The sequence below is a fragment of the Hippocampus guttulatus genome, chromosome 7, assembly GCF_054856545.1.
Source record: "Hippocampus guttulatus isolate MCC_2025c chromosome 7, RoL_Hgut_1.0, whole genome shotgun sequence".
Lineage (NCBI taxonomy): Eukaryota > Metazoa > Chordata > Actinopteri > Syngnathiformes > Syngnathidae > Hippocampus > Hippocampus guttulatus.
This window is the reverse complement of record NC_141267.1, coordinates 23,828,767-23,853,325: the sequence shown is the minus strand read 5'-3', so window position 1 is coordinate 23,853,325 and position 24,559 is coordinate 23,828,767. Positions and strand designations below refer to the sequence as shown.

The 24,559-nt window shown below is 59.3% G+C and overlaps 2 protein-coding genes across 7 annotated transcripts; one reads left to right on the top strand and one right to left on the bottom strand.

Moving 5' to 3' along the window:
- Positions 1 to 137: 137 nt before the first annotated feature.
- Positions 138 to 20,367, bottom strand: patj (PATJ crumbs cell polarity complex component). Of its 6 annotated transcripts, none has more exons than XM_086116092.1 (40): positions 20,219 to 20,367; positions 20,067 to 20,119; positions 19,580 to 19,735; positions 18,170 to 18,414; positions 16,719 to 16,898; positions 16,411 to 16,547; positions 15,862 to 16,267; positions 15,571 to 15,798; positions 15,296 to 15,398; positions 14,962 to 15,050; positions 14,184 to 14,313; positions 13,983 to 14,054; positions 13,264 to 13,325; positions 13,012 to 13,068; positions 12,800 to 12,934; positions 12,463 to 12,618; positions 11,758 to 11,868; positions 9,603 to 9,812; positions 8,305 to 8,502; positions 7,951 to 8,075; positions 7,778 to 7,858; positions 7,633 to 7,704; positions 7,379 to 7,556; positions 7,070 to 7,180; positions 6,680 to 6,752; positions 4,646 to 4,836; positions 4,474 to 4,565; positions 4,351 to 4,405; positions 4,183 to 4,278; positions 3,965 to 4,097; positions 3,770 to 3,894; positions 3,270 to 3,577; positions 2,848 to 2,986; positions 1,996 to 2,083; positions 1,900 to 1,931; positions 1,671 to 1,793; positions 1,496 to 1,600; positions 1,301 to 1,413; positions 1,106 to 1,229; positions 138 to 699 (listed from the first exon to the last, which is right to left on the bottom strand). In XM_086116092.1, exons 4-40 carry the CDS (start codon positions 18,401 to 18,403, stop codon positions 553 to 555), a joined length of 5,019 nt encoding a protein of 1,672 aa, XP_085972218.1. In that variant the 5' UTR covers positions 18,404 to 18,414; positions 19,580 to 19,735; positions 20,067 to 20,119; positions 20,219 to 20,367; the 3' UTR covers positions 138 to 552. The 6 variants fall into 6 exon arrangements, 5 of the variants coding, with proteins under 5 accessions (XP_085972218.1, XP_085972220.1, XP_085972217.1 ...); XM_086116094.1 differs by lacking the exon at positions 19,580 to 19,735 and having other exon boundaries at positions 3,270 to 3,430; positions 3,494 to 3,577; positions 20,219 to 20,315; XM_086116091.1 differs by lacking the exon at positions 19,580 to 19,735 and having other exon boundaries at positions 20,219 to 20,315.
- Positions 20,362 to 23,006, top strand: tm2d1 (TM2 domain containing 1). Its single transcript, XM_086116097.1, has 6 exons — positions 20,362 to 20,505; positions 21,326 to 21,399; positions 21,512 to 21,620; positions 21,866 to 21,957; positions 22,037 to 22,110; positions 22,188 to 23,006. Exons 1-6 carry the CDS (start codon positions 20,369 to 20,371, stop codon positions 22,296 to 22,298), a joined length of 597 nt encoding a protein of 198 aa, XP_085972223.1. The 5' UTR covers positions 20,362 to 20,368; the 3' UTR covers positions 22,299 to 23,006.
- The last annotated feature ends 1,553 nt before the right edge of the window (positions 23,007 to 24,559 follow it).

Genomic DNA, 24,559 nt, shown 5'->3' with positions numbered 1-24,559 from the left:
CCGACTCGTCGGCTGCGCTTCATTTCTTATCATGACATTTCACCAGTTATTGTTTTTATTTGACGCAAACATGCTCGTGACAACACGGCCACTGGCTCACACGCACGCAGAAATGCACGAATAAATGTGGGTCCGCGTGTGTGACTACTTTTCAGTTTTATTGAACGCGAGTCAAATACACGAATGCGGTGGGCGTGGCGCGTTCCAATCAACATTGTGTCCTTTGTGGACCTCGCTGCTATTTCTTCAAATCTTCAAGCTGAGGCAGTTGAAAGCGAGTTAGAGCGGTTGTGCAAAACTAAACGTGTGTCGTTTGTGGAGGACAATCACGGGCGGGTTTGGTCGGCTGTCCAAACGGCGTCTCGCCATCCTGAGCCAAGTCGCCGCCGAGTCTTCCGCACAGTAACGTAGCACTCGGCGAGCGGTCGCTTCACAATCGGGCTACCTCCTAGCATTAGCATCCAGGCGTGAAGCTGAAGCCTTGCGTGATTGGGTGTGAGAGAGAAGCGTTTAGCCGTTGGGTGGGGGTTGGCCTGTGCGCGTGTGGGTGGGTTAGGACAGGAGCTCGAGTGTGACGGTTCCCGTGTGTTTCTGCAAGATGGCCACGGCCTGCTCATGCGTGACTCCGTGCAGACTTTCACCGTTTACCGATAAAACTTGGTCGCCGCGCCTCGGATGCCCATCCGCTGCTGCCGCACCCTACACACACACACACACACACACGTTAGCATGTTAGCTTAGCATGGCTAGGAGGACCATGTGGAAGATTGTCTTGATGTCGATGCCACATCCGCGTTAGCGTTTTTTTTTTCGGCTAAAAATGCCTTAATATACATGGTCGTTTTTTTCCAGCTAAAAAACGACCATGTATAGTAAGGCGTTTTTCACCCGAAAATAACGACCATGTTTTTTTCCAGCTAAAAACGCCCTACTATACAAGGTCGTTTTTTTTCGGCTAAAAACGCCTTACTATACATGGTCGGGTTTTTTTCGGCTAAAAACGCCTTATTATACATGTCATGGCTAGGAGGACCATGTGGAAGATTGTCTTGATGTCGATGCCGCATCCGTGTTAGCGTATTTAGCTTAGCATGGCGAGGAGGACCTTGTTGAAGACCGTCTTGACGTAGATGGGCAGATCTCCGTGTGCGCTCCCCACTCCCCCAACAATGCTGAAGCCAAAACCGTCGCTCTTCTTCTCCACCGCGATTGTTCGACGACCTCGTCCTCTGAATTGGGCGGGGGCGCGCCAGAGAGTCAGGGGGCGCGCGCGAGCGCGTACGTGTGCGCGTGCACTCACCGTGGGTGGGCGTGGTCAGCGGGTGCGCCGACCGGAGGAAGGAAAGCGGAGCCGCCGCTGGACAAATTGTCCATCCGACTCAAGATGGCGGCCACGTTGGTGTCCGCTACCACCTGGAACGCACGCACGCGCGAAACATTGAAGGTGTCGCTTGATGACAGAAATGAACCATTTGTGTAAGCGCGTGCGCGAGACCTGCAGCCGGACGTTTCCGGAGGCTTCTTTCAGCACGCCGACAACGTCGTGGTGCGACAGAGCGTCCAGCGACTGGCCGTTGATGCTCACGATCCTGTCGCCGACCTGGCCGCAAACACGGCAGTCGTTCGAATCGCTCGCGCACTTGAGCGCGCCCTCACCTGCGCACACGCACCTTGAGCCGCCGCGTGTTGGCGGCGGCGCCGTGGTGTTGGATCATGGCGATGAAGACGGGGACGTCCCCCAGAGGGCTGCCCCGCCCTCCCGCGACGCTCAGCCCCAGGGAGTCGCCCGCAGCCTGCGAGGGTCGGAAAGACCGCGTGTCGCAGACGCGCGCGGCGTTTGTCGGCCTTTGATCCGCGGCCAACTCGGAGCGGAGCGCGCTCTCGCGCGTGTCGGCTTACCCGGGTGATGTGCACCGTGCGCAGGTGGGCGCCTGCAAACGCACGGGTCAAGTTAGCGTGGCAACGAGCTAACAACCCAAAACATCAGTGACCTACTTGTGTCCCCGGCAGGACAGGAAGTGTCCTCGTCGTCGCCCTCCACCTCCTCTTCTTCTTCTTTTGAACTTCTTCCTCCGTCATCGAGCTGTACACATGCACACGCGCACAGTTCAATGTTTTTCCTTTGGACTCTCTTCAGATTGCTTTTGTGTCCCTTCGTGCCTCGCGAAGCAACGAGACATCTCGCAAGTCGCAGCCGAGGGTTCGATTCGTCGCTGCTCTTTAAGGACCCCTGCTGTCCGAAAGGCAGCATTGCAGTTTGAAAGCCGCTCAAGTCGCTTTGCTTCAAATTGCAACCGGACGTCCACGTTTGACTCAACTAATCCTCCCACTCTGGACGCACTGCGACTCAACGACCGAACGGCCACTACGCGTCGACGCCAGATTCAAAGCCGTCACGTGACTTTTCCCGCTCGACTCGCGTCGCCCCAAACGAGACGCGGCTTTCGCCAGGTCACGTGTCGACGTCACTGACGCGCACCTCCAAGAGAGACGACACCTTTTTTTTAACTTTTGCTCATCTCGCTCCCTTGAATGTCATTCATGACTCCTTGGACTGAGGTGGCTCCTTTTTCCAAACTTTTAATGATGTGCCGATTTATTTATTTATTTTCAACTCATTCAGTACCAGCCAATTCTAGACCAAGTCTGAAAAGACGTTTAAAAACGTCTTTGGGAGTGAATGAGTTCACGGTCCCTTCTGACGTGCGGACTTTTGTTTTTTGACAGCAAAGTGGAGCCGGCAATGTTAAAATGCCACGCGCGCATTTGCGGGAAGCGGCCCGGAGTCGACCGACCTCCGGTCCGACGTGACAGAGTCGCGGAACGTTTCGAGGCGCGTCGCGTCACCTTCAAAATGGCGGCGACGGCTTCCTGGGTGGCGTTTGGCGCGTCTTCGCCGTCGACCGACGGGATCCGATCGCCTCGCGTCAGACGGCCGTCCGGCTCGACGGCGCCCCCTCGCGCCACCGACGCGCCGCGGCCGCTCCTGCACGCGCACTCGGACGCACATCGACAAAAATTGCCGCACGCACTTGCAGACAACAAAACAAAAAGGCAGACGCATGCGCACAAACAAAAACACGGCCGTGCGCGCACTAGCAAACGTGCGCGTGGAGGGAGAGAGCGACACGCGCGTGAAGACATGCGCAGAGAACACCCGCGTACTAAACGGAAAGACAAGCAACACGTCCGCCCCTACGAAAGGACGACGGAGGGACGCGCGCCCAAACGAAAGCATACGGACGAGCGAGGAGTATTGAAGCGCCGACCTCTTCCCGGCGACGCCGAAGCCGGGGCCCCGCCCGGCCTTCCGCCGCAGCTCGTCGGTCTCCGCGCGCCGCAGAACCTTCACGGCCACTTTGGAACACGGCCGCCTCAACGCCGCGACGGCCTCCCCGTGAGACGCCCGCCGAAGGTCCGCGCCGTTCACCTGCGCCGCGTCGTCACGCTCGTCACCGTCGTCGCCTTCCGGCGCCGAAGCGTGCGCGTGTACCTCCAGAATCCAATCGCCGGGCAACAGGCGGCCGTCTCTGGCTGCCGCTCCCTCGTCGTACACCTCCAGAATCACCACGGCACGCTGAGGCCAGAAAAGAGCCCGGCAACCGGCGCAAGACGTTCAAAGCGTCAAGTCGATTCTCAAGGGAAAGCGCAAATGAAAGTAACCAAGAAGTCAAAGTCACGTCAAATGAACGTGAAGGGACGGGTCGAGCCAAAATGGCGTCCAAAGCGCAAGCGGAGAGACAAAGAAAATCGGTCAAAGGCGGCTTACGAGCTGCGTGTCGGCGCCTCCCGCCACGCTGAGGCCCAGCCCCGAGCGACCTTTGCGGATCTCCAAGGTCGTCTCTTGTCCCGGAAGGACGGGGCGGGTGGACGGGTCCCGGGAGGCGGGGCTTCCTGTCAGCAGAGCGAGCCCGGTCACCGCGACGACCCTCGCCCACCCGGGCGCCTCCGTACGCGGCGCTACCTGCGCGGGCGTCGGGCGACGCGGCGCCGATGTCGTCGTCGCCGCACCACCCGTCGCTCTCGCACGTCGTTACCGGCGCCTCCTCGGGATCGTCGCCGTCGTTCTCGCGGCGGGCCCCGACGACCTCGGCGTCCTAACACGGGTCAGGTGGGGAGGGGCTCATTTGCACCACCCCGCCCCAAGGTACGGAAATGACAAAACTCCCAAACGGGGCTGACCGCATCTTCTTCGGAGGGCGGGCGGAGCATGTCGCGCTCGGGGGGGTGCGGCCATTCCGCCGGGACGAGCGGGTCCCCCGCGGGCGGCGAGGCGCTCTGGCGGGGAAAACGCAGGTCGTGTCATCGATGAGGTCGCCGGCGAACAGGAAGCGGCGGGGGCGGTTTTACCTCGGGGGGCGGCGGAAAGGGCGGGACCACCGCGCGCCGGATGCCGTCTCGGCCCCTGCGAGGCGGGGTTGACGTCATCGACGTGACGGCGAGGACGATCGAGCGGCGAAAGACTTGCGTTACCTGAGCAGGACCAGTTTGACTTTGGAGGCGGAGCTCTTGATGAGGGCTGAGGCCTTGTGGTGGCTCCGCCCATAAAGAACCTGGTCGTTGACCTGCCGCACAGAGCCCACAGGGCATAGGTCGTGCGTCCGCGCGCCCCTCCGCACCGTGAAATACGAACACACACACGCACCTGGAGCAGCTGGTCCCCAACGCGCACGCGGCCGTCGGTAGCGGCGGCCCCGCCCGGGCGGAGTCCCGCCACAAAGACGCCGAGAGCGCGGCGGTCCCGGTTCCCGGCCAGGCTGAGCCCCACGCCGCCGCCGCCCGCTTCCTTGTCCAGCTCCACGCACAGCGGCTCCCCCGGCAGGTCACGCCAAGGCTCTGCGCGCACGCACGCAGGCCAGTTAGCGCGGCGGCAAATCATTCCACGGGAGGCGCCTGGTGTCACGCGAGCGCTCGCCGGGCCGCCTTTGCGCTCACCAGAGTGGCGGGCGCATCGAGATCGTGACAATCTCATCTGCGCGTCTTCCAGGGGAGCAAATTTGCACCGACGGATTCTCGAAAGACGGCGACCGGCTTGGACGGCCGGTCGGGCCGCTGCATTGGAGCGCTTAGCTCGGCCCGCCGGCACGCGCGGCCGCACGACAACACGGTTGCCGCTGTCAAAAATCCCCGCGGCGTGACGCCACCTATGTGGACGGACGGCGCGAAGGCCAGCAGGCGGGCGGGCGCCAGCACTCACCTTCCGTCAGCAACCTGCTTCCGTCTCGCCTCATGACATCCAAAGGTCCACAACAGTGTGTGTGAGTGTGTGTGTGTGCAAGCGTGTGTGTGTGTGCGCTGTCTCCAGAGCGCCCCTCTCTCTGCCCCCGCCTCAGGCAAGTGCAGCTCAGCGGCGCCCCCGGCGGACCGCAGCGGCACACAACAACACGTGTAGCATCAGAGAGGAGAGAGAAGGGAGGCCAAGGCGGGGCTGGCGCTGCACTTGGGCCGGCGCCCGGGGGGGGGGGTTTGGGGCACATCTCATTTTGGGGCAGCACTTTTTTTTTTTTTTTAATCCCGCAACAATTCCAGGTGCCGTCACGCGACCGGCGCTTTCCTCGCCTTTGGCCTCGGCGACCGAGGTGTTTGTCGGCGACAGCGACGGCGCGGTCAAAAGGAAGGCGGGCAGAAAAGTCGCTCCCAGCGCAGCAAGGAAGATGCCAAATCAAACCCCGGTCCGAGGGAAGGACGGAAGCGAGCGAGTCGCGGAAGAAAGCGACCAAGTGACAACGCGATCCTTTTGGGTTTTGTCCGACCGCGTCCGTCGGCGCGAGCCGGCGCCGCTCTTTGCGAGCGTTCCCGCGGGACACAAGAAGGCCAAAGAAAGACTCCCATCCTTTTATTCCCCCATTAGGACCGCCCCCAACAGGTTGACGTGTGACATTTGAAGAAGCGACGTTCCGCCGGCCGCACTCTCACCCCTCAACCGGGGAGAGGTCGAGCCCTCATTAGCCCCGCCCACAAAGGCGGCCCAAGTCCCGCGGAAACAACAACGCGACTGAGCGCGTCAAAGCGTCATCGAATCACTCCATTGGTCCACTTAGTAAAAAGGGGGGGGGAGCGGGGGCGTGGTCATACAAGGCCTGCAAAGACAGAAAAAAAAATGTTTTCAACACTGCCGCTTGCAAAAGTGAATCCAACTAAGCTCGGCGGCGTTCAAGTCGATTGAAGAAAGGCGCGTCGCCAAGTATTTGACGCTCGAGAGAGAGAATCGTGGCCTCGGGGACGCCGTTCATCGCTCCGCCTTGAAAAACTTTGGCTGCCATTTGATGATCAACGCCGGGAGGTGAGCAAAGTGGAGTTTGAATTCCCAACTCCGATACCCCCCCCCGCCCATCGATCGCAATTTTGCCCAAACACTTGCCCAGTCGTCACAAGGGTGGAAAATGCTCGGCGCTCTTTGACCACGACGCCGTTTTGGGGACAAGTCGCAAGACGTACGAAGATTCTGCCCCACGCCCGCCGCCGGCTTTTTTTTCTTCTCCTGCCCCCCCTCATTGATGCATGTCATGCAGGCATGAGTCGCTCATTCAGTCATTCTCCAAACGGGGGACCAATTGGCAATTATAAATGGCAACAAATTCAGAATTAAGACGGCCGGATTTTGTATTCATGAGAGATATTCTATCACATATGGGGGTGGGGGGGGGGCATCAAAACAAGCAATTTGACAGAGACTGACCTTGGGGGGCCTGCAGCAGCTCCCGCTCTGATTGGCCAGGAGGCCTGTAGGGGGGCGGGGCTCCTCGCACCATCTGCGCACACACACACACACTAATTCATCAAACTCCAATGGACTTTTGTCTTCGCACCCGCAGTTACAAAAAGGCCAAGAGCAAGCAAACACCCGTCCGACACGCTTTGTCGTTTGCCAAAACAACCCAAAGATGCTCAAGAGCCCCAAAACACCAAACACGTTCTTCTCGCCACGCACACCCAAACTCAGGGCCATCCACTTGCGCACGCACGCAAGCATGGAGGGGCTGGCAATCGCGATCAAAATGGCCCGAGTCTTGCTCCTTGGTGTCAATCGTCATCACAAATGAGCGCGTGGGGGGGGTGTCGCACATACTCGCGGGTTAGCAGACAGACTCTGGACGACGAAGACCACGGGACTCTCAGCTGATTTGATGGCTTGGACCGCCTCTTCGTGACTGGCAGCTCGTAGGTCCACACCCGACACCTGAGCGCGCATGTGCGCACACACACACACACACATACAGGAGAAATGAGACTGGGCCCACAGGTCCAGGAAGTAGACTGTGGACCAAGTCGGCTGGGCCTCAGTCAATCGCGTCAAATGAAAAGAGAGAAGCAGCAGCGAGACAGGCAAAGAAAGTTGGAAAAAGGGGAGGGGGAGGGGGGCCTACACAGGAGGTACCTGCAGGATCTTGTCCCCGGTCTTGAGGGTATGCGCGGCGTGGGCGGGGCTTCCGCGCAGAACCTGCTTGATGAAGATTCCCTTGAGTTCTTCGCCGTTCCTCAGACGCTTGATGACGTGATGGCCGCCCACGATGCTCAGGCCCAGCGACTCGCCCGCCTCGGGGCGCACCTCCACCCTGCGCGCGCACGTGTCACCGAAATGGCCGCTCGGCCCAAATGGCCGCCGGGGGGGGGGGGGGGGGGGGGCATTACCTGCGCGGTGGTCCCCAGTGACTGAAGCGAGGAGTTTCCTCACCTTCACCCCGTTCGCGCTCGGGAAGCTCCCTGCGCACGCACGCACACACACTGAGCAAGATGAGGCGCACGGTCGGTCGGCGCATCTCCCACCGCGACTCACCCGCCCCCCCTTCTGGCGGCAGAGAATCGTCCGTGACTGCGCCTCCTCCGCTTCTCGGCGTCAATCATCCTGACGACGGACCTGCGGCGACAAACGCGAGCAGTCGACAAAATCACCGGCAGACGGCGGCAGAGACGACAGTAAGCCGGGGGTTGGGGGGGGGGGAGACTCACTCCGTGTCTGTACTGCTGAGTTCCGAGTCGGCCTCGGCGTCGCCGCGTGGACCCGCGCGCCCGTTTTGCGTTGAGTTTATGGCTGGCGAAATCAAAGTCTCACCAGGAAGTGGTCCGTCTTTGGTCTGGAAGGCAAACGCAAAGACCGGATGAGTGGCGAGGTCCCCCGCCGGCACGGGCGGCCCTTTTTTCCACGTTGGCTTTCTATTTGGCCAAAGTGACCTCGCCCCGTCATTTTGCACGGCTCGCACATTTATCCGGGGTCGCAAAGAGAAACGGGGAAAAACGCTTCGCCGCAGGCTCAGGGTGGCCATTTGGACGAGCGACGGCGGCGGGCGAAATGTCGCGACTGGCCTGTCGCGTGTCCGAGGACGCCGCCTTCCACCGCTCCCACGAAGGTGGCGCCGTCGTCTCCGTCTCGTCGTCGTCCACCGCCATCTCCCCGCCCTCGTCCTCGGCGGGGTCGGACGTCAGGGAAGACGGGGCCGGCGGAGGGCCGGCGGTCCGGGCGAGCCCCGCCTCCTCCTCCTCCGCCGGGCCGAGGGCCGAACCCTGCGAGGAGCTCACGTGAGCGAGCGACCCACGAGGAAAAGTCGCCCGTCGAGCGAGGCCAAAGCCCACGCGCGCTCGGCGTGACGTGGAAGACCCCACGCCCGTCGCTGGGACGCCAAGCGCCACCCGCGCCGACGGTTTGGCGTTTTGACGACATGGGCGCCGCGCCGTTTCAGTTGCTTTTTTTCGAATGAGGATTCTTGTCAGTTGATTTTGTTCTTCGGTCGGAGTTTCCATTTGGCCAAACGTTGGGCCCATCCCGAGCCGGGCGACCGGCGGCTCGGGAACGACGGCCCGTCGCGGGCTCATTCCCGACGAGCCCGGCGCGGCGCGCCCATCCGAGCGCGGCTCGCCAGCTTTTGCGGCGCTGCCGAGCAACACGTGAGACGGAATCAAAGAGGAAGTCACGTCGCGCAACTCTTTCCCGCGGTGACCTAATACTGCGGTAGCCGTGGACCGGGACGCCGCCCCCGCCCCCTGCCCCACTCCACTTAAGAGTGCGGCAATGTCGTCGCGCTGATGGAGCACTTTGCCGCGTCCCGACATCCGGCTGACTCAGCGACTCTCGCGGCGCGCGAGCGGGACGAGGGGGACAGACGGGGGAGGGGGATGAAGACGGAGAGGAGGGAGGGAGGGAGGGAGGGAGGCGGATCGAAGGCGAAAGGGATGCGGGCCGCTTTGGCACTGGATTCCGGTCCCGCTTTCGCTCCCCGCGTGGGGCCGGCGTGGAACGGGCCCCCGTCCGCAATGCCGACGGCACGGCCGCGATCCGGTCCGCAAAGACGCAAACTAAAGTCCGGGCGGGAGGAAAGAAGGAAAATAGAAGAAAAAAAGTATACAAGGACGAAAGAAGGAAGCACGACAGAAAGGTGCCAGAAGAAGGAAAGAAAAAAAAAGGCCGAGATAGAAAAAAGGGAAGGAAGGATAGACAGGAAAGGGCTCAGCGAGGAAGGCGGAAAAAGGAAGCAAAGTGGGAGATAAAAGGAAGGAAGACGGGGAAAAGGAAGCAGCGAGGGAGGCGCGGCGTCTCTCTCCCTCTGCTCTGCAGCCAAGGTGAGGAGGATGAAGAAGGAGGCGGCAAAAGAGCGGCGGCGTCTCACCGCCAGCGGCTTGCGCAGGCCCAGCCGCGCGACGCCGGGCGGCGCCCCCTTGAGGACGCTCACGGCCCGCTCCAGGCTCAGGCCCTCCAGCCGGACGCCGTTGACGGAAACTAACTGGTCGCCGGGAAGCAGAGCGCCGGCCCGCTCGGCCGCGCCGCCCGCAACCAGCGAGCGGATCACCATCACGCAGCCGCCGGGGTCCAAAGGGTCCTGGAGACAAAACCAAAAGAGGAAAACGCCGTCGAGCGCGGCCTTTGCCGGCGAGCTTGGGGGCGTGGCCGTCGGGCGGAGAGCCGCCGTGCCATCGCAACGATCCATCGAGTGACGTCGGCGACGGCCAAAGCGTCCGACCGAATGTCGGAAGGCTTTCCGATCGCTCGGCGGCTCTTTGCCTGTGCCGCCGCGCGCCGTTCCGTTGACGCTGGGCTGAAGACGACGAAGCCCCCGAAAAACACAAAACTGGCTGTGTTGACATGCGCCGAGTCACCAAATTGGGATTTTTTTTTTGTTGTTGTCAGAAAACAGGCCCCGCAGCCAGTAAAATCCAAATGCGGGACTGACCGCGTTCGGGATCGCAACTCCTAACATGGCCGTTCTCGAAAGGTTCATCGGTGGCATCGGTCAAATGGGGGAAAAAAAAAAAAAAAAAAACGAATTGAGGATTTTTTTTTTACAGGGCAGACTAAATTGCTGACTCAATTAAGTGCCCCCCCGCCAAAAAAGCGCTGTGCTGTAAAGGGAGGTGGGTGGTGACCAGCAGGGGGAGACAGGCACCGGAAAACCGTCAGAAGAGTCCCCAAAGGGAAAAAGCCAACCAAGCGGTGAAAATGGCCCCTCGGGGGCTTTTTGCTTTCCCAAGGGTGGCCAACACGTTTCGGGCAAGGAGGAGTGCCACTGCGATTCCAATTCCTAAAAACGGCGAGAGCCGAATGTCGGGGGTCACGCCTTTGGCGGAATCGTCGTTGGCTGCGACGCGACGGGACGGGAGTCCTCCGTCGCTTCGTTTTGCCCAAGCTTTCTCGGCCAACGAGACGAAGCGTCCGAGAAAGCCCGTTTCAACGGGATCCAGTCGACAGGTTTCGACGTGGCGCATTTCATTTCATTTGGAGGGGCGAGTGGAATAGTTTCAGGTTGGACGGAGCTCACTCAATTGGCACCGGAGCAAACAAAAGGCCCGTTCACACGGCACACAAAGCGAGGCATTCCATACCCGTATGGAATCAACTCTTCTCACGAGTCTAGCCCCGCAGCGTTCACGCGTCCCATTTTACATCAGTGCTGCGCCGCAAACCGGCATTTACTCCGGAGTCCATTTTTCAAGCGCCTCCCGAGCAGGCTTCAATTTGCTCCGGTTGGAGCCGTTTTCAGGGGCTCCGGCGGTGTCACCTGGCACGGGTGAAGGCTCTACGGGGACACATTCAAGTCAGCTTTATGGCCTGAGACTGATCCTCTTCTTTTTTGGCTTGTCGCAGGATGGCAGCAATCCACTTCCCTACTTTGCAAGTGAATAAACGACTCGGGGCTTTTTCCAGAAATAATTGACCGTCAAATCGTTTTCTGTTTAACTGCGAGCTACGTGCGTCCGTTCCAAAAAAAAAAACAAAGTTTCTCCGTTTCTCCGCTTGAGCTTCAGAATGCAAGTACTTTTGCCACCTGCGGTCATGATGGAAGGAGGTGTTGGCGCGCAGAAACCTTGGCGTTGTCTGGCGGGCACTCGCAAGTTTGCGGCCCAGGCGGGAAGCCACGCGAGCGCCAAACTTTCGGCGAGGTCGAAGGGCCGAGGCCGAGTTGAACGTATGCGGCGGGCATACGGCGGCCGCGCGCGCGCGCGCGTACGTAGGTGCGCTCCCACCCGCCGGCGTAGCCGGGGAGCGCGGCTCGGGCCGAGGCCGGCTCGGCGTGCCAACTTTTTGTATTTTTGGAAGCGGCGAGATGGCTACAGGTGATGACGCTCCGCCTACTTCATTTTGCAAACGCCAATTTTCTGCCAAGAGCTTGAGCACGCCAAACTATTCAAACCTTCTTCTTCCCCGACCTGCTTCCCCGCGACCCGCGCCGAGCAAGGAATGGGCATCCGCGCCGACAGACAAAGAGCCACGAGCGCGCGGGGACGGAGGGGAGGCCGCGCCGAGCCACGCGGAGGCGGGCCGGGTACCTGGTAGTCCAGAATGCTGAAGCCCAGGCCTTGGCCGGCCTCCTTGTGGAGCTCCAACACGTCCACCTCAGAAGACCACAGGGCCAGCTCGCCACCTTCCTCCTCCCATTCCTGCCGGCGCATCACGCTCGTGTTAAACGGCCGCCTGTTCGTCAGACGCCAGCGCGCCCGTGTTCCAAGTTTGCTTAGAGGTCGCCGACCCCAAAAAGGGGGCGGGGAGGAATTAAGGTGAACCGGTCGGCCGCCTCCTCTGCACGGAAGGAAGACGGGAGACAAAGTGAGCCGCTGCAGTCGCCGACGCCGGCTTCATCTCCAACTGGCAAACGCAAACTTTGAAGGGGGCCCTCGGCTTGCGGCTCACTCGCTTCACTTCAGATGGACGTTCGTCTGCCGATGACTCGTTCGCTCAAAGCAATTTAAAAAAAGAAAAAAACCTCAAATAATCATGTCCACTTGCTTCGCTTGACTTCAAAATGGGACATTGCAGAAAATGAACCGATGGACCGAATCTAATCACGGCAGAGCGACACGACCAGGAAGTGAATCTCGAGTTGAGAAAAATCTGATTTCCAATTTGAAACGATTTTTTTTTGCGCACAGGAAAAAGCAAATGACAAATTCCAAAACACGTTTGCCCCCCCCCCCACCAAACCAATCAAATCCAACTCATCCCAACGAGATTATGAATGGCAAGCGATGACCTACGTCATCCACGCCGCGTCCGCGTCCTTCCGACTCTTTTTCCGCTTCCGAGTCGGACGTCAGCTGTCGGCAGCAGACCAGCGTGAAAGGCGGCGGCGCCTCTTTGAGGAAGGACAGCACCTCCCGACGAGACTTTCCGCACAGCGGCACCCGGTTCACCTGCAAGGTACGCGGCGATGTCGGACGGGCAACAAAGAGGACGCTCGGACGGGGGGGCCCGCGCTTTTGTCGGCACGCAAATTGTCAGGGCCGTCCCAAAAGCCGAGAGGAGGCCGCTTGACAACAACATTCGTTTACAGCTCAGGGGCCCGCCGGCTGAGGAGCGATTTTGCGCGTTCACCTCCAGCAGCTCGTCCTCTGCTCTCAGGACGCCATCTTTGTCCGCGGGGCCTCCGGGCAGCACGCAGGAGAGGTAGTGGTGGCCGTCGAACGAGTCCAACTCCAGGCCCAGGCGAAGCGTGTGGACGGGAAGGAGCTGCGGGCAAACGCCACACGTCACGCCACGTCACGTCACGTCACGCGGGAGGAAATCAGGCCGCCCGCGTGCGTCACCTTGGAGGACCTCTGCGGCCGGGCGTGGTCCTCAATCGCCGGATGCAACTTGACCACCTGAAAGAAGGGCCTTGGAGTCTCACCCGTGCAACAATTCATTGACCAACCCTCCGACCGTCTCTGGCAGGTAAATGGGGCAATGAGCTCAGGCCGCTACAGCTACCATCCGCGGCTCCGCCGACCGTTTGCCTTTGACGCGAGTGTGTCGGAGGGGCAAAGGGGGGCTCGCCGAGAACGCTCGCCGCGTCTCACCAGGACTTGGTGGTTTGGACCGAGAGCCTTCTGCCACTTGGCCTTCAGAGCCGCCTCGGGAGCTGCACACAAACCGGACGAGGAAGTCACAGGCGCGCGCGCATAACAACGGACAGCCCAAAATTGGCAAATAAAACACACCGGCGCCGTATTTCTTGCGCGGTGTCAAATGCTCCATCTGGGTTGCTATGGTACCCCGGTTCAAGCCGATGTCGGTCCGCTGCTGAGCTCGCCGCAAAAAATAATAAAACGGCAGCACTCTAGATTAAATTAGCATTGCTAAACGGGGCCGGGCCGTCATTAATCTTCGGCGTTGAGAAGAATAAAAAGGCTCGCGCATCCGCACTGCGCCGTGCGCCGACGGCCGGCCGGCGCATTCGCGACCAAGAACGGAAACGCCTTCGGCCAGCGACAAACTTCGACTCGAAAAACGGCTGTCGAGCGAGTCGGCCGTTTTTCGGACACCGCCGGAACGTGCGGTGAGTAGAGGTTAACCTCTAGATGGCGCACCTCGCGACTCGGGCACCGTCTTGTAGCATCTTTGCATGGAACTGTGTTGAAGCAGGTGGAGGAGTTTCATTTAACGTAGTGCTTTGCCACCATCTTGTGGCTTTGAGGGGGAGAGGTACCAATCACCACAAAGTAAGCAGACCGACTGCCAAACCTTCCAGCGTGTGTATTTATGATGAATACGCGCGTGTGCGTGTGCATGCGCTCACTGCTGTTGTGTGTGTCCAAATATGTCATCTTGAAGTCTGGTGACCTTCGCAGTGACCCACGAGAAGACTCCACTGAAAAACACACACACACCATCAGAGATAGAAGAACATCAGAAGTCACAAAAATACGGGAACCCCCGCCCCCCGACACACGTAGGGAAATGCCGCAACACAACCGCAGGCGGCGCTCGGGTTGGCTACCTCTGTCCAGGGACCTTTCGGCGGCGGTGTTGTTCCTGCGGACGAGCGTGAGGAGCACGGTGCGTCCCGTCCGTTTCATGACCTCCACGACTTCCCGATTGGTCAGACCGTGGAGGCTGACGCCGTCCAGCTGGACGAGCACAAGACAAAACGCGGGGCGTCACCACGGCGCCGCGGGCGCGTCGACGATCCCTCGGCCGAGCGAGTCGGCCATCTTGTAAGGCTGTCGGAGAGCGTCGTGACTTGCGCCGCGCCGACGATGCGATAAGTTATTCGAGGTACAAGTCTTTTTTTTTTTTTTCTTGAAATGTACAGCGTACGTCTGAGGAACGGAGGAATTGGAGAGGAGCGCGCTTCGGACCCCCACCGCTAGATAGCGCCAGCAAACTTGACAGCTGGCATCAAGTCTTTGGTTTCCAAGCGGCGGAAGGCCAATTTCAGTTGGCGGCACGACGGCATCATTAAGTCGCTTCGCCAAACGACGACAGATATCACGGAAGAAGAAGAAACAACGACATCATATGTACAACCGTGTTTGCAGTTGTTGTGAAAAAATATGTTTAAAAGAAGTGAATGGTGGTGGGGTTTTTTGGGGGGGGGGGGGGGCAATGGAGGGGATGCGATTCATTTCAAAGGGAAAGACGACCGGAGTTACGCGCACGGTCACCCAACAGACTCAACTTGTAGTTCAAGGTGCGACTCGAGAGCGATTGGGATGATGATTGCCAACGCGGACAGAACAACGATGACATGGACACGGCGGCGGCGGCCTTCTTACGGCGATGAGTCGGTCTTGAACTCTGATGTTGCCGCTGTGATGGGCGGCGCTGCCCGGGACAACGTGCTTGATGAACACGCCCACCGCATCTGTCAGGAGAGGGACCGTGAAGAGATGCGCCCGGATGCGACACTTCCGAAAACTTGAACCTCGGCTCAACAAAGAAGAAAGAAGGGGAGGGAGAAGACTTGGCTTGTCCCCCTAGCGAGCTCGCCCAAGTGGAACGTTGGGGTGGGGGTGGAGTACGGCGCTGACAGAGCACATCTCACCGCGGTAAATGTACAGGTGGTATCAAGAAGAGAAAAGGGCGAGGGGATGTGGTGAGGCGGGCTACCGTGACTGGTGAGGGGGTTTTGTCCAATGATGGAGATTCCGAGGCTTTCTCCGTCTTTCTTGGTGAGCGCAACCTCGTGTATCTCGTAGCCGTCCAGGTTGGGCTGAAACGCAAAGGCGCAAAGTGGGAAGCCAGCAGCAAAAAGGAAGGCGCCAGTCGGTGGTCGGAGGGAGCGGCGGGGACTGGGGGCGAGTCCCGCCCGCGCAGCCGCATGGTGGGGAGCGGAAAGGAGGGGTCGGCGAGGAGGAGGGGAAGAGGACGGCACGGCCGCTCACCGTCTTGTCGGGCCGGCGCAGGGGCTGCCGAGGGAAGGACACGGGGGCGGAGTCGGGCGGCGGCGGAGGAGGGGCTCTGCTCTCCTGAGCGCCCGGGCCCCTGGCGACCAGCATGGTCACCCGACTCCCGCACGCTCGCAGCGCCTCGACCACCTCGTCGCTGCTGAGCCCGTCGGTGGGCGTGGCACCGATGCGAAGGATGCGGTCGCCCGCGCGCAGGCGCCCGTCCTGATCGGAGCGTCGCGTCAGCGGGAGAGAGGAAGAGGAAAGAAGCGCGCGCCGCGCACGTACCCTGTCGGCAGCGCCGCCCCCGACGAGCGTCCGGACCACCACGCCGCCGGTCTTCCCGCCCACGATGCCAAAGCCCAGGCCCGAGCCGTCGTTGAGCAGCTGGATCTCTTCGGCCTCGGAGAAGGTCGCGCCGCAATCTCTCGTCGGAGACGGGACGACGGCCGGGGGGGCGCCTGACGTTGAAATGCGAGGTTGAGCTCGTCTTACGGCGGCGGCGGGCGGTGACCGCGATGGGAATGACGTCTGCGGCGGCGTGTCCCCGGGGGGGCGGTCCCCGGCGACCGTCAAGTCCACCGTGCGGCCGGGCATCTGCAGCCAAGCCGAGGCCTGACGCAGACTCACGCCCGCCTCCAGGGGGCGCCCGTTGATCGCCGGGATCTGATCGAGCACCTGCAGGCGCCCGTCCCTGCCCGCGCACACACAAGGCCATCAAAACGCGCCGGCCGAATTTCAAGCACTCAACCCTTGGCCGTACGAGTCTCGACCGATGCCGGCATTTTCCCCTTCCCTGGCGTGAAATGGGGCGAAAATTGGCTGGCCGAGCGTCACCTGTCGGCGACGCCTCCGGGCTGGATGTGTTTGACGAAGACGTCGGGACCGCCGCTTCCCGGGTGGAGGCCCGCCACGCTGAAGCCCAGACCGCCCGACGCCGGACGCGTCGGATGCACGCGCTCCGTCGGCCGACCCTGATGTTGGGACCCGCGCGCCCACACGGTAAACACCAAAATAAAACAACCACCAACGCACTTTCGCACACACACACACCAAACAATGTACGGACAGGCGAGGATGCAAACGCGCCCATGCACGATTTGCGCTCATCACGTGACCACATTGAGGGTTTGCGAGGTACTCACCGCGGCCGCGGCCGCGATCCACCGGCGAAGGCGGTCGGGCGACGGAGGGGCCTCGAGGGCGAGCGCGGCCGAGTCGTCGGTGGGGACGGCCGAGGAGGGGGGCGAGGCGTGGCCGGCGGCGGACGCGCTGTTCGGCGCAAAGCCCGAGCGCCGGCTGCCCTCCGGAAGCGGCGGACTTAACTGGAGAGGCGGGAAGGGGGACAGCTCGCCGTGAGGCCACAAAGGCAGACGCTCGCAACTCAAGTCGCCGTTCCCTCCCGAGGGAGCGCAAATGCCATCGATCCGTTCCGCCCTCATTTGGTCTGCAGAACAACACACTTGAGCAAAACACGCAGTCGCGACGTCGTCAAACGGAATTCTTTTGGGGTCCCGCTTTGAATCCATTGGACGGCCCTTTTTTCTTGGCCACCTGGGGGCAGCATAGGGCGGGTGGACGGCCCAACTCCTCACAGAGGATAAAGAAGACAAGCGCTCGAGAAGTTGGTTCGACTCAATGTCTCCATTGTGTTGCAGCGCAGCAAGTGCTCAAATCACGCCAACAGACTCAACTCAACCCTCACTTGCGACCGCACGCACACAAACTGAGAAATTCAACTCAAGACTCATGCAAATCCACCCAGTCACTTGCACGGATGAACACGAAGGCATTCACCCGTCAACAAAGACATGCACAAAGTCCCTTGCATGCACACATACTCGCCAACACCGAAACACACAAGCTTTAGCGTGTGCGCACACACGTGCACGCGCCCGCACACAAAGTGCGCACGTAAAAAAATCAATGCCTTCCCTACAGGTAATGTATGAATGACCTTTCCTCTCACTTTGTGTCGTCGGGCGGGGGGGCGGCGGCGACCGAGCGTCCGGGCGACCGAGCCGTTTGTCAAAGCGGGACGGCGGGTATTAAAGTGTGATTGATCGGCGCCGGGGAGGCCGACCGTAAATAAAGTGCCGCCGACGCCTTCGTAGAATTACGGTACATCGAGTCGCCGACACCCGTCGCGACCTTGGCGCCACTTACAATATGAAGCCCGCCATTATCTTAATTTGGACCCGCCGTTGTTTATCGGCGAGGTCCAGCGTCGCGCCCGGGACGGAAACGGGACGCGCGCCTCATCGAACGGGCGTACGCCTCCAACGCGGTCAAGTGACATCACGTCTCACGTGTACCGAGCTAACGGACATGCTAACTGTGAAGCCGCCTATCTGCCTTGAGATAAGAGTGATTTGAGTTTTTGGGAGATGTGGGCCATCTCTTTCTTTTTGCTTTGAATGGCGCCGTACGTGTTTGACGGCGGGGAACTCGCTTCAAGTCAACCGCAATGCTCTGCTCTCATGAGTGACTTCAGCTTCATGCTAGCAAGGCTAAACGCACAATCATATACACACACGCATGCATGCGACACACACAGACACACCCACGCACACGATGGTGTCGACATCGCGCGTACCTGCTCCTTGAGGTGGGCGACGGCGCGCCGCAAAGAGAGCACGTGCGCAAAGAGCGGGCTGTCCAAGGTCTCCCGGAGCGCCGCCACGCGGCCCACGTGGCCCCGCCACTCCTCCTCCTCGGTCAGCTTGGCCCGCAGACGCTCGAGGGCCGCCGCCGCCCGCCGACACTCGCCGGGCGACACCGTCCCGGCGGGCGCCGGCCAAACCGGACCCGGGCCGGCCTCGTCCGGCATCCCGCGCGGCTCTGCGAGAAAAGACGCTCGATTCATCCGCAGCAAACCGATGACTTTGAAAACGACAGAAACGCATCCTCAAAGCAACGTCAAGCCCACTCGGTTCTCTCCAATGCTCCTGAAAAGAGACTTTGTCTTACATCGACAAAATATTCCCCAAAGGTGACCTCAATAAGCGGCAATGGGGGTCGTCGGAAAGCAGTTGAGGGTGCGCCCCGCCTGCTGCCCGACGACGGCCGGAATCGTCGCCGGCACGCCCGCGAGCCTCGAGCAGGAGAGGCGACTCGGACAACGGATGGAGGGACGATGCGCCGACTTCGACGGGAGGTCGAGTTGCAAGACTTTGAGTGATTTCTTGACGCCCCACTAGAGGGAGCCACCGGCAGTACTCGTACCGCAGGTTGAGAATGGCTGATCGGGATCGACCGTTAGCATGACGGAATGCGATGACCTTCACTTAATCCCGCCCTCGCGGCAACTATCTCCGCCCATGACTTGCGAGATGGACTGGCTGGCTGAAGAGCTTCCACTTTCAAGCAAGGAGCACCAGGGAAGCGCCAGCTATGAAGGGCGGCGCTGCTTTGAGCTGTGAATCGACCGCATGCAGCCCGGTGTCGAGTGGATGTGAGACTTCTTTGAAATTTGTCTCCGGCACCGGCCCTAATTTATTTTTGGACGATATTATCAAAGAGCAGCAGAGTTAGGTGGCTACATGAGAAAAAAAACACAAATGCAATCTTTTGAAACACTTTTTGGATACACTTACGCATCGAGTAATTGACCGATAAGACACAAAAAAAAAAAAGAGGACATGCCCATTTGCCAAGGGTTCCTTCCATCAGCGACCAGAGAGAATTGCTTCCTTCCGTTTGGCTGAACGTACCATGTTCACACGTGAGACTCCGCGCATCAACTCGCGTAACTTCAAATGTGAACCTCATCCCGTTGAAACGTGAACTTGAAATGACACTTGGCACCTTCAAATGTCACACGTCACCTTCAAACTTGAACTTTGTGAATTCTACCAGATTAAAATATACCATGTTAGCTTTATCACTTTAAAGGGTGAAATGAAGAAGCTTCCGGATGGCGATTTAAAAACTCTTGACGTCTGTTGTAGGCCGGGCCGGGCCACTGCCACTGCCAAACAAAGCGCACGCGCACAGGTCGACTCACCTACACGGAAGCGAATCGGGAAGGTCGATGGGGGCGGGGCTGAGAGTCCAACAAAGCAAACAATTCGATGGTCCTCTTCGTCGATAGTTCACCGTAACGAATAGCGAACATTGGAATGTGTCTGTTGACGCGCAGAGTTTTCGATGGGCGGGGTCACTGTCATCGCAGCAACAGGTGCATGAACACGAGATGAACAAAAACTCACACACAAAAAAAAGACAATACAAACGAACAAAGTCATCCACTGGTGTGAACGCAGGAAAGAAAAAGAAAAGTTTCTGTCGTCTCACAACTTTGTCGGCTAGTTGCTAGCATGCGAACTACCTGAGCTCAACGCCGCCCCGCCCCCCCCCCTCCCAAAAAAGTCTAGTTTCGTGTTTTTCCCAAGCGGAAAAGACACTCGCGCAACGTGGCCATCGAGACAAGAGCGAAGAGAAGCTACGAGTTCTTTCAGAAGCTTTGGTCTCGAAAGTGACGCGAAACTCACTTGAAGCGCTTTCACTTGGACGACAGGATCGCCGCGAATGCTGCCTTCACCTGCTGTGGGAAACACCGCCGCTCTTCTCAATACACAACACGGCAACGCCAACACGCGCGTCGATGTCTTTCCCTGTTTTAATGGAGAGCTTCAGCATTTACCTCACAACGAACTCGAAGAGCCACGCGGCGGCACGTTTGCTTGAAATGTTGCCAGTGAACGGGATAACGCTGATTTTGTGACGTCCTTACCGCCCCCAACCCAACCCGACAGCCGAGAAGGTGGCGCCTGGTGACGTCACAGCCGCCGCCATGTCGCGGTGTTGTTTGCGTGCCGGCTCGGGAACGATGTTGTTGTTTTTCTTGTGTTGGGCGTCTTTTCGGTGGACGATCGTCGCGGCGGAGGTTGCGGAGGAGGTGGGCAGCTGCCATAACCTGAGACTCGGACAATATCCTTCCCTTGGCTCACTTTACTCGTCTCGGAGGTGGACTAGTCGATTTCATGCTAAGGTCGAGCTAGCACGTCGCTTAGCCGTCACCTGCGAGCAGCCCAAAAAGCAAAAAAAAAAAAAAACATGTCGCGGTGCCAAAGTGTGACATTGCGTCATCCATTGCCAGCCTTGTAGACCTGGGATGAATTCAACTAATCGTCTGTTTCCCTGCGACTGCACCGGGGGTAAAAAAACGTAGTCGTGGGACACGGAGCCTCAGGCTTGACTCGTGTTGAGGATTTTTTTCCCTGGCTCGTGTTGTTTCAATTACAATCTGTTGAGCTGTAACTAATAATCCTGTTGATAATATACATCTGTTAAAACCATTTTTTGGGGGGGGGGGGTGTGAATAGAATTTTTAAAAAATCGACATCCATCCATTGATTCCAAAACAGGAAATTATTTAAACATGCACAAACGTACATGGATGATGATTTAGTCTCTGGAATTTCTCCATTGCGAGACTAATAAAGGTTTTCTTATCTTATCTTAATGTCTGTCCTAAAATGATCTGATGCTTGTTCTCCCAAATCAAAGCCGATGTTTGTAAATGACTTAGTTTAAAACACACACACACACACACACACACACAAAGCAAAACAGTCTGCTTTCGTGGAAGATGACACAAATCGGGGTGGGGGGGTCAATTCATTTGATAATTGATTCCTTGTTCGGCGGTCGATTGACTGCCATCTATCATGGTTTTGATAACGTGCACCGGAGGGTTGACAAAGCGTCCTAAAATGTTGACGTGACTTCCCTTGACGGCGCCGCCGACGTATTTGTGTCACGATCCCAAGATCGACGAGGTCACTCAGGAGCCCCAAAACTGCCAAGACGCCACCGCCTGGGGTCTGTGCCGCGCCCTCTCGCCGTCTTCGCAACCGGGGAGACCACCCGCGCGGCCGCACGCTCCCAAGTTTCTAACGCGCGTTTGTGTGTGTGTGTGTGTGTGTGTGTCTAGTGGAGTGTCTTCCGGCTCCGAACGTCACCTGTCGCCTGTCCGACGGGACGCAATTCCACTTCAGCGGGAAGGAGGTGGGCTTCAATCGCAGCATTCCCTGTCGCAACGTGTGAGTACGGGCTTTTTCCGTCTCCGCTTGAGGCGTCGGAGGCTTTGAGTGCCGGCCCCCGCATCCTCGGGTGTCCGATGAGGGTCTTTGCATTTTGCATCCGGATTCTTTGGGCTGATTGATGATTCGGGGAGAAAGCCTTGGGACGTCGGCGTCCCGAGTGGTTTTGCAAACTCGGGAGGCTCCCCGATGCGGGGCGCGGCTCGTCGGAAGACCCTTTGGCGTGCCATCTGTTGTGCTTTCAGGAGCGGCTACTCGTACAAGGTGGCGGTGGCGTTGTCGCTCTTCCTGGGCTGGCTGGGCGCCGACCGCTTCTACCTGGGCTACCCTGCGCTCGGTACGCGCTCCCCCTCGCACGCCAACACTCTCACTCGGGCGCGGAAGCCGCCGTTGACTTTGCGCTGCCTTTGCGCCAGGTGTGCTGAAGTTCTGCACGGTGGGCTTCTGCGGCATCGGCACGCTGGTGGACTTCATCCTCGTCGCCGCGCAGGTCAGTGGCGGGGCCGCGCTCGCCGCCGTCATCCGCTTGCCGACGCGCGACCGTAACGGGCGCTGTCGTGGCGTCAGATGGTGGGCCCGTCGGACGGCTCCGACTACATCGTGGACTACTACGGCGCCCGCCTCAGCCGCCTGGCCGTCACCGAGCGCACGTACAGGAAGCCGCACCTGGCCCAGTGACCCGAGATGCCCCGCCGGCGCAGCCGAAAGCCTTCGAATGGGAAGAGCAAGAGCAAACGGGACATGGCGCCCACCCGCCCGCCCGCCGCAGCCGGTCCGGGACGGACTTAGTACGGCGCTAGCGGACAAAGACGGCGGCGCGCCGCCTGGTGAAATCCAAACCGCCCCGCGGGACGGCGAGCTCCGCGACACGGTCGCCGCGGTTTACTTGGCTGCTCTCGCGGCCGTTGCGGTGGACTGGGTCGGCGCCATGTCCCGTTTGCTCTTGCGCTTGAGAAGAGCGGTCTCATCGCGGAGGAGCTTTCTTTTTCTCGGCGTGACTCCGCACAGGAAGGCCGCTGTTGGGATCCAACCCCCGCGTCTCTGCGCTAACCGGTCGCCCGCCGTTTGGCATTTCATTGACGTAGGTTTTGAGAATGGGGGGGGGGGGGGGGGGTCCCGACATAGGCCGCCAGCCCGCCTCTTTTCCGTCTCCCCCTGCCGCAGCGCACCCGATCCAAACGATCAGCTCATCGGTGAGCTCTGGAAAAGCCAATCCGGCCGGACGTGTTTGAATCTGGTGTGTTGCAAGCGGGGGGGTGGAAAACCCGAGTCGCCTCCCCCTGCTCCATGTCAATGAATATTCAGAGTTTTTCAAATTGACTTCATTTTTCCCACTGCATTTTTTACTTTCTTTATTTCTGCCAATAAAGTACATGTTCAACTGAACCGATAAGCGTTGTATGATGTGTGCCATCCAACACCCAAACGTACTCGGTGTAGTATTTCCAAAAGAATGTTGCCTGTGTGGAAGAAGCAGCGCAGTGGCCTGCGTGGCGTGAGCATCTTTATCGTGTTGCGTAGAGACGAGACGCTTCCGGCGAGGACAGCAAGTCACTGAGGGACGACAGGGTGGACGCAGGTAGCCGCAGTGCCAACAAGTGGCCAGCAGGAGGCGCCGCCGGCAAGGAGTCATTGAGGCACACGTTTTTAGTCCACGAGGAAGAAGCGAGTGTGGGGGGGGGGGGGGGGGCATTGGCCATCGTTCACTCGGAGGCAGTTTTCCAACCCTCTTCATCCCCAAAAGTCCCTCTGGGCCCCTCGGGGAGGCAGTCGGGAACGAGGAACCATTGGCCATCGTTCGTGACGACTCCCCAATCACTGCTCTGGCGACATTTTTCCAGGGGGGGGGGGGGGGGGGTGATGGCTTGCTGGCTCTGCCTGCCCTAAACGATGAGTGGAATGCTGCCGACCGACAACGTGGTCATTTTCAAGTGAGGTGACGGCACTCGACAAGGAGGTCTCGCTCCTGAGAAGTTGGCGGCAAGCCACCGGCCAACATTTGGGCTAACGTTCTCTCTGGTTTGCATCGAGGAAAGCAAAACAAAAACGGTTCTGCATCATCGGTTTGATTGGACTTTTGAGGAACGATGCCCCCGTGCGCGTGCAGCAGTACTGGATTTTTCTTCTCAAAGTCGCCGACAAAAAGACTTTTCTTTCTCGTCGTGAGAGGAACACTCGGGCCTCCTACGCCTATGACGCTCCAAGAGGCCAAGTTCATATTTGGACTCGGTGTCAAAAATGTGCCACGCCCGAGATGGGCGGAGACCGGCCGGGGATTCCCGACGCAGCCGCTGTGAGGATGAGGAGGGAGATGAAGATGTCATCAAGTAGCAAGCGCTGCTCCACGTGAGCTCGGATGGGACTATTCCCAGCATGCTTTGGGGCTTGTGGTGAGAGGGGGGGGGGGGGGGTTATGTGTGTGTGTGTTGGGGTAGGTGACTCCCGTCATCAAACTTTGAGTCGAAGCTTGCTCGCCTTGAAAGCAGCGTTGAAAAGACAGTCGACCAATCAAAGCGGCATCGACGTGAGCGGAGCCAGGGGAGGGGGGAGGGCGCACACCCCCATCGACCCCATCTGCACTGTGTGTGTGTGTGTGTGTTATCGTTTGAAGTTTTGCTGCGGCGACGCAGCAGATAGACCCGTGTGTGTTGGACGCAAAGTGTCTGTCCAGGATAACGCTGAGCTCAGCGCAAACACAACATTGATCCCTCCTGCAAGACAGCAGCAAAAGAAGGGAGGGGGGAGGGGGGGGGTCCGGTCGATGGACACTGCAACGCTGCAATCGGTGTGTCGGCAAGGGGGATTTAAAGACACATAAAGACACGAGAGGGCCGCAACGGAGGGCGGAGCTTTGATATCAACCGGTGGCGTGCGGTGAGGTTCATGCTTGGTGAGGCACCGACTCCTTTTGTGTCAGATTTACAAAGATATCAACCAAA

Excerpts from the sequence above, each read along its gene's own strand:
- tm2d1 (XM_086116097.1), top strand. The coding sequence starts at position 20,369 with ATGTCGCGGTGTTGTTTGCGTGCCGGCTCGGGAACGATGTTGTTGTTT. Across the intron at positions 20,506-21,325 it reads CATAACCTGAGACTCGGACA|GTATTTGTGTCACGATCCCA; the intron begins ATATCCTTCCCT and ends GGCGCCGCCGAC. Across the intron at positions 21,958-22,036 it reads CCTGGGCTACCCTGCGCTCG|GTGTGCTGAAGTTCTGCACG; the intron begins GTACGCGCTCCC and ends CCTTTGCGCCAG.
- patj (XM_086116092.1), bottom strand. The coding sequence starts at position 18,403 with ATGCCGGACGAGGCCGGCCCGGGTCCGGTTTGGCCGGCGCCCGCCGGG. Across the intron at positions 14,055-14,183 it reads CGAAAGGTCCCTGGACAGAG|TGGAGTCTTCTCGTGGGTCA; the intron begins GTAGCCAACCCG and ends TGTGTTTTTCAG. Across the intron at positions 8,503-9,602 it reads GCCTGCGCAAGCCGCTGGCG|GGTTCGGCCCTCGGCCCGGC; the intron begins GTGAGACGCCGC and ends AGCTCCTCGCAG.